Source organism: Leguminivora glycinivorella, chromosome 1 (genome assembly GCF_023078275.1).
Source record: "Leguminivora glycinivorella isolate SPB_JAAS2020 chromosome 1, LegGlyc_1.1, whole genome shotgun sequence".
Classification (NCBI taxonomy): Eukaryota; Metazoa; Arthropoda; class Insecta; order Lepidoptera; family Tortricidae; genus Leguminivora; species Leguminivora glycinivorella.
In genome coordinates, this window is record NC_062971.1 from 26,452,073 (window position 1) to 26,469,488 (window position 17,416).

At 35.7% G+C, this 17,416-nt stretch overlaps 3 protein-coding genes across 3 annotated transcripts in view; all 3 read right to left on the bottom strand.

The window, feature by feature from the left end:
* Window positions 1–715: 715 nt before the first annotated feature.
* LOC125225000 (neuromedin-U receptor 1-like) lies at window positions 716–2,729 on the bottom strand. The gene is made up of 4 exons (XM_048128516.1): window positions 2,552–2,729; window positions 1,164–1,264; window positions 854–961; window positions 716–761 (listed from the first exon to the last, which is right to left on the bottom strand). The coding sequence occupies exons 1-4, from the start codon at window positions 2,727–2,729 to the stop codon at window positions 723–725; spliced, it is 426 nt and encodes a 141-aa protein (XP_047984473.1). The 3' UTR covers window positions 716–722.
* Window positions 2,730–5,722: 2,993 nt separating this feature from the next.
* LOC125226818 (neuromedin-U receptor 2-like) lies at window positions 5,723–10,509 on the bottom strand. Its single transcript, XM_048130923.1, has 4 exons — window positions 9,881–10,509; window positions 9,426–9,526; window positions 8,938–9,045; window positions 5,723–5,806 (listed from the first exon to the last, which is right to left on the bottom strand). The coding sequence occupies exons 1-4, from the start codon at window positions 10,506–10,508 to the stop codon at window positions 5,735–5,737; spliced, it is 909 nt and encodes a 302-aa protein (XP_047986880.1). The 5' UTR covers window position 10,509; the 3' UTR covers window positions 5,723–5,734.
* Window positions 10,510–11,420: 911 nt separating this feature from the next.
* Window positions 11,421–17,416, bottom strand: part of LOC125226807 (carotenoid isomerooxygenase) — a 37,176-nt gene continuing 31,180 nt past the window's right edge. Inside the window, exon 15 of the mRNA XM_048130915.1 lies at window positions 11,421–11,477. The gene's annotated coding sequence lies outside the window, so the exon portion shown is untranslated. The remainder of the gene's footprint in view (window positions 11,478–17,416) is intronic.

Sequence of the window (17,416 nt, forward strand, 5' to 3'; positions counted from 1 at the left end):
GCACATTAAAATAATTGGCAACTTAACTTTAACGGATAACCAACAAAAACGCATATGCAACTCTATAGTAATTACGTTGTTCTTATTGCTACGAGAATGATCTACGTCTAGAGCCACTATTATACTAGCGTCTCCCGAGCGTAGGCGTCTTGTCAATTATGGCGTCTATGGCTGCTGTTCGACGCTCGATCGGCGCAACGTTGACGCAATCTGTGTAAGAACGTCTTATAACATTAAAAAAACTGCCTCCCGATTTATACTTTGTCAGATGATAGTTTAGTTTCATTGTATTAGGTTTCAAGTCAATAAAGAATTATTGTTTATTTTATTTTTTTATTTTATTTAAAGTTATGAATGTTATGATGAAAAAAAAAAATTGTCACCCGATTGACCGCAGCTTAAACATGTATACTAACATTGCTATTGAAATGAATGACTTTTCCATTTGGCAGAAAGTTATATTGACAGATTTTGGAAGCATATCCGTAAGTCCCACTTGCACCAACCACTAACTCGGGGTTAGTGGGCTGTCATCTGTCAAATTCCATATAAAATGGTGGGTTAACCTTTCGTTGTCGTTGGTGCAAGTGGCCCTAATGGAAATAAAAAACCTGTTTTGATAGGTACGTGTGTGTAATTATGATATCATAGTTATTTTGCTAATTTTACTCTAGCATGTCGGTCCAAAACAGCTTGCGACGTAAGTAGGTATGTATTTATTCCTATTTTCGTGTTCTCTTGATTTTTATATTCCATACATTCTGGAACATATTAAAAAACCTACTTAAAACGATTATGCATAAGTGCTTAAACATTCATACATAGGTAAATGTAGAGATGTGATAGAATTTACCTTTAGCGATTTTCTAAATTTGGTGGACATTATACTGAATAAAACCGGATTCAAGACGCTACTAATCCAGCTATTAAAGTTGACAGCCTGAAACAGTAGACGCCACCTCTGAAAAGTAGAGAAAACCTTTTGTCTTTACCTGGCGAGAACCAGACTTATTTAATAGTAAACACACATTAAATAACAAAAGCAGAAAAAAATAAGTGCGCATATAATAGATATTTCTACGAATAAATTACAAAATAAAGGATAGATAACAAAAACAAAACGAAGTAGGTACTTATCAGCGCTTAGTGTGTATAAAACTAACCTTGCCTAGATTGACTAATTGCTTGGTATCTAGGAGACAAATGAGCAACCTTACAGCGTTAAATGGCAACCAACACCCATAGAATGAAACTGTCATGGCCACTGAAAACATAATTCATACTTCATTCTTAGATATTTATAAAATGTTTAACATACTTATATAAAATGTTAAATCTTTAAGGCAAAATAATAAATAATTAGTTATAATTTTTTTTACATACGAATTCTGTGGAGTAGATGGGGACAGATTACGATCAAGGGTGTTGTATTGTATATGCTGCTCGATGAATGTGGCAGGGCAGGGCGCATGCCTCTCTTAGCATTTAAGGGGTCGATAGAAAACGAAATACGAAATTGTGTTTCTAATTGCAGTGACATGTTACTAACATTTTTTTTTTATTTGAATTATTAAAACATAATAATATGACTTATTCTAATACAGTTCCTGTATATAAACAGATTTCCTGCAGGTTGAATTACGAATGAACCTTATGGATTCGACAGTCGACTTCAGCGACTTCTATGACACAATGAGATAAAAGGGCGTGATGAAATTGTTAAACCGTCACCACAAGACATATTATTTTATTCCAAAAATATAATAATAAACTATTTTTCGGTTTGAATGTCTAAATGACCCGGATACAACGTGTATAACGATAACGATAGCCGAGTTTTCGAAAACATTACACTGAAAAGGGTGGAGGGCTTTAATCCGTAGGAGGCTGGAGCAAGCCATGCCGAGTCGAGCACTACAAATATACTAGGCTGGTAATATACAATGAGGATTACTTCTAATTCTAAGAAAAAACTGCCCCGTATTACGCTACCGTAAATACTTTTTAATAGTAAATGTCCAAAAATGACACCAAACACTTAATAAAAATGCTCAATAAATCAAATTATTAAATATATTCAAATACTTAATAGGTACATATAGGAACGACTTACACATGAGCCAATTGATTTTTCTCCTTGGATCTTTGTAGTTAAAAACGATTGGTGGAGAACTATTTTTCTCTCTGGCATTTACTTTAAATAATATTGTTGAATAGACGAAAGTCATAATTATGAGGGGTAAAAAAAATGTCAAAGCAGCCAGCACTCCGTTCGTGACCCTGGTCAGGTAAGAGGCTCTGGTGAAGCACACGGAAGATTTCCGGGTCTTGATCACATCCACCGTCAGCATCTCAGGCACCGTCTCCATAATTGCAACTGCCCATAAAATCGCAATGATTTTTGCCACTCTTCGTAACACTGAGTTTGATTTCAACATTAAAGGATGCAAAATTGCAATATATCTTTCAACAGCTATTACAGTCATTGTCAATATACTGTTATTCCATAAACAACCCACCGAAAACCACTGTATCAAACATATAACTTTACTGCCCGGATTGATGACTCGATCATAAACTTCTATCAACATTGCAAAAGTGAGTATTAAATCAGCAGCAGCCAAATTGAATAAATAATAATTAGTAACCGTATGCATTGACTTGTCTACGTAGATAACGAAACAGGTCAAAAGGTTTCCAAACAGGCTGCTTAAGAAAATACACAACATGACCGTTATATAAATATATTTGTAAAATGAGTCGTCTATTAGCAATACTTGTTCTATGAAGTCAGACCACATCTCTAGGTTATTATCACTTTCACTTAAAACTTCTTCGCTAATATTGCACATTTTGAGACAGAGGTATTTTTCTGTTTAGGTATGGTTAATCTTGATCTAAAGTATCGATGTTGAGATAGGTATATGTACGTAGAAACGACTAGACCGTGCGTGTGATTACGACACCGCACCTCTTTCATCTGGAAGTACATCATAAGCTCAGGCATTTCTCCGACATTAGCCGCGATGTTATCTACTAGCGCTTCGTTTCGTGAGCGTTTCGTGAGCGATTGTGCAATTCGCACACCCTTTTAGATTAATTGGATTAACATCAAGTGCTTCGTTGTAAGTATGTGTGTTATCTATTAATCAGTTTAATTTTATTAAAACCATTACCCATCCATAGTTGATACCCATTGTTAGGTACCCATCTTAGGTACCAATGAATATTTGAACAAACGCTGTCTCTGCAACGAACAGTCCACTTCTTGGTCTAGTGGTCGTATTTTACAATGTTTTACAGCTTTATTATTTTATTCGTGTTGGTGTGGTGAAATTCTGTGTTTCACTCGGTGGCAAAGTTTCATTAACTTTCGTGCTTTGAAACCCTCTCAATGCTAAAGATTCCACTTTTTGAACCATTCGCTACGTCGAGGTTTAATATTGGAATCTTTCGCTATCAATATTGACACGTGCGGTTAAACAACAACTTTTCCCCTAATAAATTACACATATGAAAGAAAAAGTGACCAAGTCCTCTGGTGCCTGAGGCTGGAAACGAACCAGCGTACTTTCCAATCGCGGGAAATGCCTCTTAATCCGCTCGGCCACCCAGGTCACAGCTGTCGAGGTCGAAATTATCTCTCATATGAGTAATCTATACAAGGACTCGTAGCGCCCTCTGTCCACCCCTAGGGCAGAACGGTATGGTTCTTGCCCCCCGTGTAAACCAAACTCAGGTTGGTTTCGACACAGCTCGAGAAATGGCGCTGCTAAATCAATTCTAATGAACACAAGTTAAATTATAATCTATTGAAAATATTTCAACTTGTGCTGTCTTAAGTCCAGCCTCAGGCACCAGAGGACTTGGTCACTTTTTCTTTCATATGTGTAATTTATTTCGGTTTTAATTTATATACATAGTAGTGTGACTACTTTAAGACAGCACAAGTTGAAATATTTTCAATAGATTATAATTTAACTTGTGTTCATTAGAACTTTTCCCCTTGCCTTTTTCCAACTTTTTTTCAAAAAATAACTATTTTGATTGTAATAATATTAGCGTAATAAATTCATTCAAAATATGTAAAATTATGCCAAGTATCACGTTACTTCCAACCTTAATATTATGACGGGATTTTATTTCTAATGCAGTAGGTCGTGCGATTTTACGTTCTACGGGCGCTGTCGTCAGAAGAGAAACAAAATAGATCTTAGACAATAAGTAGCTATCAAACAGCTTAAAGTTAAAGGACTGAATACTACGGAACTATTTTTAGGTTTGTAACTTATTCTACTCCCAAGCATGTCTTATTGGGGCATTTTCAGAATTTGGGACCCCCCAATTAGCGAAAGTTGTTGTTAACAAAAGTTTTGTGTCAGTTTTGTGACGATAATTAAGAATGAAATTTTTAGTTATGTAATTAAACTTTAAGCGATAATCTACATTCAGAATGTGAAAAAAGTACATTTTTAGACAGATTTCATGCTTAATTGTCGTCACAAAACTGACAGTGAGTTAATTTTTGTTGACAACTTTTGCTAATTGGGGGGACCCAAATTCTGAAAATGCCCATTGACACCGTGCTTTATTTGGCGTAGAAGTTTTACTATAATGGCCTAGGCTTCAAATAGGTTGACTGTACCTATACCTATATAAATGTAAGTATACCTACGGGTTTTTAGGTTTTCATAGACAATGTTTTTTTTAGTTTGATTTATTTAGCCAATGAAAGGAATACAAAAAAATGACACAATCCAGCCACTTATTCTTGAATGCACGGGGAACAGTACAGTGAACACATCTGACACATGAGTTCTTTACATCAAATATGATGTTAGGTACATGTAGCAAAAATTTACAAGAATAAATCAACTTTAATTATTACATACTAATACCAAATAGTTGTCAGGTATTTACCTAAAATACTTATACTTACTTATTATGTAACATTTATACTTATCAAATAATAAATAAGATCTATATATGGGTTAACATTTTCAACCATTGCTAATGCCTACGCAGAAAATAGGAAACATTGGTTATTACATTCAAAGAAATGAGTAGCAGTCAAGAACGATTTAATACTGGACTGACAAAGCCCATACAAAAAAGCGTACCCCTGAAATGTATGGGCCTTTTAGACTTAAAACTAGATGGTGCTGTTTCGCAGCCTGGAAGTGGCCAAAATCATATTCTCCCCAAATAAGTTTACGTGTTTTTATTTTTTATGAAAACAAATGACATATTTCTTTATTTTAAAATCATGATATCACGTCAATACACATTTAAAAAAAAATGTAGGCATCATCAGTGTAGTTATGATAGTATTTAATAGGTGGTGCTAAAAAATCGAGGTACGATTCTTAGTATGAAGCAAAGAGGATCGAGTATTATAGAGAGTTACTGTCAAAGTAAAATGTATAATCACAGTGCATAAGACTGCCATCTCTCGACACAGGCTTAAAACTTTTGAACCTCAGTTTTGACAATTTGGCCCATATTGTTAGCTTGATATGTGTTAAAATGTCAAATACTAATATTAGCGCCATCTAGCCGAGCGTTCCCCAAAGGTGTAACACCTTCTAGGCCACCGTACCTTTTTCTCTAGGGCTTTGAGATACGTTTTTTCTTAGACTTTGTCCGTCTATACGGAGTTACATATGTCTTTGGTATGAAGTAAATCCTATATAAATAATCCTTGGTAGAAATATTTGCAATTAATATTATTTATCTATTGTTGCATAAATCCGATATGGTGTAGTGTAGTGTTTGAGTTCCTTCTTATTTTTGAATTCCATAGATTCTGAAACAAAAACCAATCAGTGCGCCACCTTTTATCAAATTGAAATATCATATAAAACAGCAGTTCTCGAAAAATTTGTACAAAAATTAAGGAAAAAGTTTTAATATTCAATATTTGTAGTTTTTCTTGCCTGTAATTTTAAATATGTCTCAGGCTCTTTTTGTTCATAATTTTTGTTTGTTGCAATTGAATATCACGTAACGGATTTATTTTTGGTTGACATGAATTGAGATTTTAGTAAGTGTTATTTGGTTCATTAAGGTTCTCTACCAGTATCTATTTTATTTTTGGTCTTAATTATATCTATATTTTATTAATTATAACAATTATCCTGTATATATCTTACGAAAGTCGACTTATATCACTAAATGTTGGTAACAAAATAGGATAAATTAAAATTTGCTGACGTGTCTATGTACAAACTTTTTGAGAACTGCTGAAAATTGCGTTAACTAAAGTACTTAAACATTTCAATACCTTGCAAATACAACGCTAAAATACATAATTAATATAACTATGTTCCTACAATATGTGCGGAAAGAGAAAAATCGTAGGAATTATGGATGCCTTACATTCCACGACTCTTCCCTTGTCCCTTTTTTGAACACAAAGTATGTGGCAAACAAGCATACGGACGGCCTGATGGTAAGCAGTCTCCGTAGCCTAACCGCGTTGCCGACCGTAACACTCCACACACATATTACTAATCAAAGGCAACGAATACCAGTATTGAATATATATTGTCAACACATTCACCACTGAGCTACGGTCGTAGCGCTACGTCGTAGCCGATAACATAGATTTCCCCGTATTTATGTCACCGTAATATTGTAAAAACCGTTAGTTTATAATTTCACTAGCGAGATTATGAACTAACGAAATATTGTGAACCGTAACGTACAGTTCACAATTTAACGTGTTATTTTTACGTTAGATTATAATCTAACGAAGCGAAACCGTCAAATTGTAAACTGTCATGGCGTCGGAACGAAGCTAGCGCTCTGATTGGTCGGTTTTAAAGTAGATCGTTCTGTGGCCATAGAGTGACTGACACAAATAGACAATGCAATCACAGATGTCAATCAAAAACCTCATTAAACTTTTATCATCAAAATTCGATATATTGTTTAAGGAAATGGTCGAAAAGGAAATAAACAAAATTGTCAGTTACTTTGCTTATTATGTGACGACTTAATTGGTATATTTCTTGTGATTTAATATTCCGTTTTCGAAAAAAAAGCCGTTATTTTATAATCTTACTAGTGAAATTATAAACTGACGAGTTATGGTGAACCGTAACGTTCACAATTTAACGGATTATTTTTCGTTAGATTATAATCTAACGGAGAGAAACCGTCAAATTGTAAACTGTCATATGCGTCAGGAGCTAGTGCCCTGAATGGTCTGTTTTCTGTTAGATCGTTCTGGGCCCATAGAGTACCTAACATAAATAGACACTACAATCACAGATGTCAATTATTAGTACATTACTCTTCTTTCAGTCTTGTTTTGATTTATCGACACCCGTTTTAAACTTCCTCTTTTTTGCACTTGTATCGTTCGACGTTTTTCAGTCCATACATATGGATGCCTTTAAAGTTTCGATATGGGCACATAACTAACCACATTTCGCACTAGTGCCATAAAACTGCATCATGTGTACTGTGTACTGAAATATACTTTTCAGTACAGATGGTCGTTTTTTTACGCACTAGTTCGAGAAGTGGTTCATTATATGCCAGGTCGAGACTTCGGAGGCTCATCTGTACTGAAAAACGTCGTACGATACACGTGCGAAAAGGAAATTCGTAACTCGTGTCGATTTAAAACACTCCCTTCGGTCGTGTTTTAATTTATCGCCACTCGTTTCGAACTTCCTTTTTTACGCACTTGTATCGTAATGTACTATTTCAGTTCCGATGGTGCTTTTTTTACGCACTAATGCGAGAAGTGGTCCATTATATGTCAGGACGGAACTTCGGAGGGCCATCTGTACTTAAAAACGTCGTACGATACATGTGCGAAAAGGAAATTCGTAACTTGTATCGTGGCGTGTCGATTTAAAACATTAATTTATCGCCACTCGTTTCCAACTTCCTTTTTTACGCACATGTATCGTAATGTACTATTTTAATACATTAATTGACATCTGTGATTGTAGTGTCTATTTATGTTAGGTACTCTATGGGCACAGAATGATCTAACAAAAAACTGACCATTTAGAGTGCTAGCTCCTGACACATGTGACAGTTTACAATTTGACGGTTTTCTCCGTTAGATTATAATCTAACGAAAAATAATCCGTTAAATTGTGAAAGTTAGGCCGTTTTCACACTATCCGATCCGATATCGGATTTCGGAAGGATTTCAATAGAAAAAATCCAAGACGGCGCCTGCAATGTATGGGATATCGGTCCGACATCCGATATCGGATCGGATAATGTGAAGACGCACTTACGGTTCACCTTAACTCGTCAGTTTATAATCTCACTAGTAAGATTATAAACTAACGGTTTTTTTTTCGAAAACTGAATATTAAATCACAAGAAATATACCAATTAAGCCGCCACATAATAAGCAAAGTAACTGAAAATTTTGTTTATTTGGCGAGTTCAACCATTTCCTTAAACAATATATCGAATTTTGATGATAAAAGTTTAATGAGGTTTTTGATTGACATCTGTGATTGCAGTGTCTATTTGTGTCAGTCACTCTATGGCCACAGAACGATCTACTATAAAACCGACCAATCAGAGCGCTAGCTTCGTTCCGACGCCATGACAGTTTACAATTTGACGGTTTCGCTTCGTTAGATTATAATCTAACGTAAAAATAATCCGTCAAATTGTGAACTGTACGTTACGGTTCACAATATTTCGTTAGTTCATAATCTCGCTAGTGAAATTATAAACTAACGGTTTTTACAATATTACGGTGACATTTATATAGCGTGTAGTGATTAGCACTTTATGGGGGGTTAAATAGTGACACATATCCAAAAAAAAGTGCATACTTCGGATATGGATATTTTACTCGTAGTTATATTCGTCTGTCAATTCATACAGACGCATACAATAAATAAAACGAATTGAGCAATCCCTGATACTCGTATTAAGTAGGTACTAACATACCTTTAGCGCTTTTCTAAATTTTGTAGATACCAGGCTGAATATCAGCGGGTTTAGGATGACACTGAGCCAGCTGTTGATTATGACGAGTCTCACCAATAAACTCCACCACTGAACAAAGATAAAATTTAGTTAAGTTTAAGTAATTTCACTATGTTCTTGTTTATAGACATGGAAATGTTATTAATCATCCTACTTGCGTTATCCCGGCATTCATCACGGTTCATGAGAGCCTGGGCTCCGCTTTGACAGCTTATCCCAAGATTTAGCGTCTGTTTTTACGAAAGCGACTGTCATCTGACCTTCCAACCCGAAGGGTAACTAGGCCTCATTGGGATTATTATTAAGGTTTTATTAGCATTTTAAATAATGCTTTTGATTTATTGTAATGTGTGTGTTCCTACGAGCTAAGTACGTTTCTGAGGTTGTGCAATGAAGTTAATTTGTATTATATTGTATTGCGATGTGATGTTTTATATAGTGGTACCTACCTCAGCTAGTTTGAGTAGTTGATTGGGATGTAGAACCGCGAGGAGTGTTCGTTCCACGAAGTATGGCGTCCAACATATCAAGAATGATACCATAAGCCCGGCTAAAAACACACACTATATTATGTACAAGGTGTAAAAGAACAATGCTGCCCTGCTAAGCCGAGTAGCACTATCTCAAAACCTCAAACCAGTCAGTTATAGATACTTAAGTATAAGTTAGCTATGGATTTTCGTTTGAGATAGCGCTTTTCGGCTTAGGAGGGCAGAATGATACCTTAAGGCCTTGGGTAGCTCATTAGGAAAATGACTCTATACTCTTGAATGATTTTATTATACTGATGGACACACTTTCACATAAGTATAATAATATGCATGGGGGTATGTATACTTGACTTAAATGCATATGCTTACCAGATTAAATATAGGTACCCACTTATTAATATTATGATGCTCACCGATGAGTGTATTCATTTTTTTAGTAACATTTCGGTGCCCTAAGTTCTTCTGTCGAGTATTAACTTTATAAATTATCATTGAATACACAAAAATCATAATAATCAGTGGAATGAAAAACGTCACAATTGCTAACACTCCATTAAGAATTCTTGCCAGTGGAGTAGGGATCACGAAGCAGGCGATGGTTTGGCGGTACTTCCTCAGAGTGACAATCAACATCTCCGGTAGTGTTAATATAATTGCTACTGTCCACAACAAGGCTATGACTTTCATTACTCTTTTCTTCATAATCGATGGATTAGACTTAATATTTAAAGGATGTACAATCGCTTTGTATCTCTCTATAGCCAGCGCAGTCATGGTCAACACGGTATTGTTCCATAAACAGGTCACTGAAAACCACTGCATTTTGCACACCCATTCACTTGGCGAGTAAGTAAAGTACACATCTCCTGCTAGCTCGAACATAATAGCAAAAGTTAGAGTCACATCCGATATCGCCAGGTTAAACAAATAATAGTTGGTCGTAGTGTGCATAGTCTTATCGTCATAAATGACGTAACAAGTTAACAGATTTCCGAAAAGGCTTAATGCAAATATGATAGCCATAAGACTGGCCACAATCATTTTAGCACAATCAGTTTCTATTAAAAAAGCTTCCGTCCACATTGCTGACCACAATTCCACATTGAATTTATCAGAACCATCGCTAGAGTTAGACATAGTTTAAGTATTATTTTAATCTGATACATTAATATATAAGTACGTCCTTGTAATAGTCGGTCTACTCTCTAAATGGCGCATTGGCAAGTTCGCCGGTACCGGTACCGGTACCGGCGGTAGCGTCTTATTTGTTTGTTCATTATGCGCGTAGTAACTTCATTTAGTAAGTTTGTAGAGTAAAGTAGACATTTTGATTAAGTGGACAGTGTTTACGCACAATTTTCCATTATCTTCTAGTAAGATTATTCGACTGTTTACCCTCATGCTGAAATTAATAGGTATAAGTTCTTGGCTAATATGTGTAGGTATTCAGTAGTTAACTACATGTTGCTTATTCAAATGATTTTTCTAATTGGTACTCGCTGAGACTACACTAAACACATAATTTATATGAGGTAGGTAGTCAAAATTCATTGTGTGACATATTAGGAAGGAATAGGGGACAATAATTACTTATTCGAGCAAGGTATCTACATAGTTTATTTACTAAAGTACAGACATTACATAACATACATATATTATGTTTTTATATCACATCTTGGAATTTAATTATTTTTTTAATTCTGATAAAATCCGTTATTTAAGCTAATAATTATCTAAATTATCGACTGCCATGGTAGAAGTTGTGGCAGGAGTTGGCTGGCTTTATACCTAATGTATTTGATTTCTCCATATTATGGCCTGCAATAAAAATTAAGACAAGTCAATTAAGTGGGCAAGTTAGTTTCGAAAGAGAAGGCACATCTTTTTTTTTCAATATTTTACCTTAAAGGATTTTCTAAACTTGGACGACACGAGGCTAAACATAATAGGATTCAAGACGACGCTCAGCCAACAATTGAAGCAGCTCACACGCCATGCTATGTTCCACCACTGAAAACAAATATAGTTATTTCTTTTACAATGGGGCAAAGTTGTTTAACTGCACGTGCCAATATTGATACCTAAGCAAGCAAAAGTTTCCATTATTGAACCCCGAGCGTAGCGAGATTTTCGAGATGTGGAATTTTGAGCACTGGGTTTTAAGGCACGTAGGTTAATAGGTTTACCGCCGAGTGAAACACAACATGTTTCACCCCACCAACACCAAGAAAATACTAATGTATGATTGAAAATCAACATTTAATCGTCAATTCTACCAGCTATCTTGGACATCAAGTTAAAATTTTGATGAAATTAATTTAACTTTATTTCCGTTTGTAACGTTGAGTGCTTCCCGTGCTTCACTTGTTATAGCCGGGTTGAGTCGGGACCATTTCTTGGCTAATACCTATGTAGAGAGTATGTAGTACCGAATGTAATGTTATTAGAACCAATTTCTGTAATTTTGCTGATCACTGTGTATCTGGAGATTTTGTTTTCATGTATTATTATTTTTTTCTTCTTTTTTTCGTTTGTCACGAACAAACAATTTCTATGTCTATAAAAATCTCATTATTTTATTGTCAATATTGATTTTCTTAATTTCAATAGAATACAGACCTCAGCAATGTTCAGGAGCTGTTGCAGGTTTAGTACACAAAGCAGCACTCGCAGTACAAAAAACGGTAGCCAGCAAACGGTGAACGATGCCGTCATAGCTACTGGAAGCAAACACAAAAACAATTCAATATCGAAAGTTAAACACCTACTCGTATTCACTTCAACTCAAATAAGTACAACGCTCAGCTTTTTGGTCTCCAACATTAACATCCATACTAGGTAGATATCGTAGCTAAATATACCTATTAACTCTGAAAAGGATTGATTTAACAGAATCAAAACGTTAAGTGACTGTTATTTTCTAATAACAATGAAAAACTACTTAGGATACGAGGCATTGAGGTGCACAAAAACTACATTCAGTAACATTCATAGCAGATAAGTTGTAAAACATTAAATAATGTAGGTACCTGAAAAAATGCGGAATAAATTATTCTTACCCCTGTATTGGCTTGAAAAATTCAGATATTTCATTTAATATAATATAATATAAAATATATATAATATACAAATACTTATAAACATGGAAAACATCCATGACTATCCATCTATGACTGAGATAGGTAGTTCATAAATTTCATAATATATTTAAACTATTAAATATTCGACATCTTGCCGTTTCACACAAAATTAATTGCTTTTATTTGCCGCACTACCAATAAATTGGAAAAATAAATACTTACATTATTACACGTAGTAACAATTCACAGCACTTACCGGCAACGTTGTTAATTTTTCCTCTAGGATCGTGAAAGTTAAAAATATTATCTCTCAAACATTTTCTTCGTTTAGAGTTGACTTTTAGCACGATGGATATATAGACGAATGTCATTATTAAAAGCGGAATAACAAATGAAGCAAGCGCTTGTGCTCCGTTTACAAGACGGACGCGCGCTGTTGGGAATGTGTAACACACCCACGTGTCCCGGATTTTCCAAGCATCGACGTCGAGAGTGTCCAATACCGCCTCGGTAATTGAAACCAGCCATAGAATCACTATTATCTTCACCACTCTGCGGCAATCGTGATTACACTGACTACTTTTGATCTTCCACGCATGGCAAATGGCAATATATCTCTCAATAGATATTGCAGTCATAATTAATATGCCACTATTCCATAAGCAAAGTATTGAAAACCACTGCACTCGACATGTGAATTTACTATGCACATAAGTGGAAACCAGATTTTCAAAAATTTCTTCTAGCATTGTAAATGAAAGTGCTAAGTCGGATATTGCTAAGTTCAGCAAATAATAATTAGTAACTGTGTGCATTGATTTGTCGTAGTAAATTACGAAACAGGTTATCAGGTTACCGATCAGACTGACTATGAAGAAAACACACAAGAAAATGGCAAAAGGAAATTTAAAATCATTACACACGGTAGCTCTTTCTAAAAATTCCATCCAAATTCTCATTGAGTCATTGGATACTTCCGAGATGGCCATCATATTTGTGTTTATTGATATTGCTGTATATGTAATATTATAGGTATTTTTGTCAACCAAACATCTAATAAATAGGACCACATACTAGGAATGACAGAAAGCAAATGATTATTTCCACCTACTATTTAATTTGCCTACTTACCTCTAGCCTACCTTAAGCATGTAGACTTAATATTAGAGGTGCTGTTTACCCACAGTGATAAGCCGTTTTAAAAGGCGTGGTAGCACCTAGCCAATGAACACAATGAGTTAATTTACCTAATACCTTTTTCATAAAAATTACTTGCATACACCCGAATTGGTAACTGTATTATGAAGCCCTGAACCAAAACGACTAAAATAGAATAGAATTTGTGAAGTTAGAGGCTTGTAGAGTTAGAGGTTTGGTTCTATGTAAGCAAATTAAATCTAATAATTTTTAGACAAGCGAGCCTTATGGTCTTGTCTTGCCAAAATTTTACATAAAAATGTTTTTAGCAGGATTCTTTTTGTAAGGATTTTATGTTATCTTTCATCTTTTTATTTGTTATAGTGGGTAATTTCCTAAAAAATCACAAGTATTATTTTAGTATTGACAACAATATTTAAACTTTCACCTTAGTAAGGGGCTAGGGGGTGAAAGTTCCACTCGTTGTCGTAAAATGTATAAGTACTCTGGTAAGTTTTATTGATGTACAAGTTTTCGCTAGGTGTCTCTGTACCACCTGCAAACTAGCGAACTACATTCTTAGGTTAATTGTATTTATATGTAGTTAAATTTTAATAATGTCATCTTTTTGGCAAATAAATTCTTGTTGAAAAGGTTATCTTCAAGAAAAGAGCGTACACCCATCTTAAAGGCCGGCAACGCACCTCCAACACCTCTGATGTTTCGGGTGTCCATGGGCGGCGGTGATCGCTTACCATCAGGCGACCTGTCTGCTCGTTTGCCTCGTATCCCATAAAAAAAAAAAATATTTATCTGACTGATTGGTGAATGAAAACATCAAACCTATTTAAAAATTCCGCCATAAATATATGACGTTCCATGTCTAAAGGGTCCGCATGCTTTATGTTCTATAAGGAACCTTTAGGCATGGAAAGTCACATGAAAAGTTGTCGTAAATTAATAATAGATGGCGCTGAATTTGAAAATCTTGACTGATAACTCTATATACCTATACCATACTATTCAATAAACTCTATGTTGTTACCATATACGGAACCCTCGGTGGGCGAGTCCGACTCGCACTTGGCCGGTTTTTGTGTATATACTACAGCTACTACTACTCGCAATAGTAGCTTACATAGAACATTTCAGCTTTCTAGGGTTTCACGTGTTTTGATGATCGTAAGTGATATGAATATAAACCGAAAGTATAAGAGCAATGACTTTACTAGTACATATATTCTGATATTTTTTATCTAGTACAATCCAGACCCAAGTCATGAGGGTTAAAAAACCGACAAAACGCTCGTACGAGAAAAGGTCCTTGGCTTCGTTTGGCCGTCTTGGTTGATACAAATCTCAATTAGGGCCAGTTGCACCAACCACATTTGACAGACACATCATCGTCACGCAGCAGACGTCTATGGAATTTCTCATACAATAAAATTTAACGAACGCTTTAACGGTGCCAGACGGTTTGGTGCAACTGGCCCTTAGTCTTCCTCCGAAGAAGTGGTTAAGCGAGTAGGCTGGATCAGTAATACCTCATTTTATTCTCCACATGGACTGAAAGAGACACAATTACCAATTTAAAAGGGGATATGTTTTAATACCTAAAGTACATACATACTTTTCGGCAATTACTGTTTTCTCGTTGACCCAACCGTCTCGTTGACAAAGCACAGGTCCGATAGTGCGTGGAATACTGCTGTCACCTTTGGGACGGTTCCGCCAAGTATCAGCTGGCGGCCCTGGATGCGATAGAGCGTAGGGCACATAGGCTCTTCGGCGATGACCCTACTATTAAGGCTAAATTGCAGACCCTAGAACATCGCCGTCGAGTCGCTTGTCTATCGATATTCTACCGGATACATTCTGGGAAGTGCGCTCAAGAACTGCACGACCTAATTCCTCCTTCTCCTTTCCATCTTCGGACGTCCAGGCGAGGGGAACGAATGCACCCGTATGTGGTTAGTGTTCCATTTATCCGCACAAAGCGATTTGCCTCATCCTTTGTAATGCGGACTGCAAAGGAGTGGAATGCGCTCCCATCATCGGTGTTCCCAGAGAAATACGACCTCCGTCTCTTTAAACGTAGAGTGAATAGGCTATTACTGAATCGGTGAGCTCCATCTTAGACTCTGTCTTCACTTCCCATCAGGTGTGACTAGGGTCAATCGCCGATCAGTCCATAATAATAAAAAAAAAAGACTATTTTATTTATTCATTAAGTAGATAAGATGCATCCTTGCGTATGTACTACTCGACTGCGTGTGTAATTTTGTTTACTATTTTTACTTTACTTGAAATTAATTATCCAGTAATGTGGGAAACTCTAGGCCTAGATTTATATATCTTTTCGTAAAACGTATTTGTAAATGGCTGTTTGTTTTCTAACTAAAAAAAATACCTACTTATTGTTATTTTCATAAAATTACCTTCAAGGCTTTCCTAAATTTGGAAGATACGAGGCTAAACAGAGGCTAAACAGTGTTTGTTATTGTCTTTGTTACAATAACATATTATATTAGTAAGAACCAGACACTACGAGTATCTGAAAGCAAATGGGTAAGTGGCGTAGCTGCACCAGCACGGGAAGCATGGTCGCGCGATAGACGATAAAATAGCAGGCCGTCCCTATCGCACTATTTGTAAGTGCGATAGGGACGGCCTGATATTTTATCGTCTATCGCGCGACCATGCTTCCCGTGCAGTTCACCATCACCCACAAATCTAATTACTTACCGAAAGTAGACCAGTGTGCGTAGCCGAATGCACAAACGCTCACGAAACACTCACGATAATATCTCTCTCGTAGCTATATCTAAATATATAAATATCTCTATCGCTCTTGCGTAATGGCGCGACCGAGCCAGACTACCATTCTGCGGCGTTTCGCGTCGCAGAAATGCCATTCGGCTACGGGGCCTGGTATACTTACTTAGTAGGCATTATAAATAAATGCGTTTACCCAAATTGATAAATTGATTATAAACAACTTTTGTTTATAAAACCTATACAAGAACGAAAGAGATCTCCGAAGGTGACAAAAATTTTGAGCATTTTCGCATCATCCGATTCTATATCGGATGTAGGAGGAGGTCATAGGCAAACGTCAAAGATGGCGCTTTTCATATAGATATATAGGATACTAGCTTTTGCCCGCGACTTCTCTCGCGTTAGAAAGAGCCAAAAAGTAGCCTATGTCACTCTCCATCCCTTCAACTATCTCCACTTAAAAAATAACGACAATTCGTCGCTCCATTTTGCCGTGAAGGACGGACAAACAACAAGACACACACACTTTCTCATTTATAATATTAGTATGGATCGGGGCTCAATGACGCACGTAGATTTTCCCCCACGAAGAGTGTGTATGTCATACAAAACCATTCTCCATTCATATATTTTTTCATAGGTACAAGGTCTAAGTACCTATATTAAGGACAGCCAAAATATTTCATATTTCATTTTAGATAAATAATAAATTTATTTAATTTCAGATAAATATTTTATAATAAAAATATATTATAAATATAATTACAATCATAGTCTTATTCTTATTAACTTTACCTACAATAGCTTTTTAACTTTAGCATTAAATACCATTAACAATAATAACATTAAGATCACATACTAATTCATTCACACTCATCAACATTAATTACAATAATTATTCATTAGTGTATAGCACATACCTAATCACATTTTTTCGTTGCATCTAATTATAAA

Excerpts from the sequence above, each read along its gene's own strand:
- LOC125225000 (XM_048128516.1), bottom strand. The coding sequence starts at position 2,729 with ATGTTGTGTATTTTCTTAAGCAGCCTGTTTGGAAACCTTTTGACCTGT. Across the intron at positions 1,265-2,551 it reads TCGAGTCATCAATCCGGGCA|TGGCCATGACAGTTTCATTC; the intron begins GTAAAGTTATAT and ends TTATGTTTTCAG. Across the intron at positions 762-853 it reads AATTTAGAAAATCGCTAAAG|AATGTATGGAATATAAAAAT; the intron begins GTAAATTCTATC and ends AATATGTTCCAG.
- LOC125226818 (XM_048130923.1), bottom strand. The coding sequence starts at position 10,508 with ATGATTGTGGCCAGTCTTATGGCTATCATATTTGCATTAAGCCTTTTC. Across the intron at positions 9,527-9,880 it reads AAAAATGAATACACTCATCG|CCGGGCTTATGGTATCATTC; the intron begins GTGAGCATCATA and ends GTGTGTTTTTAG. Across the intron at positions 5,807-8,937 it reads AATTTAGAAAAGCGCTAAAG|AATCTATGGAATTCAAAAAT; the intron begins GTATGTTAGTAC and ends TTTTTGTTTCAG.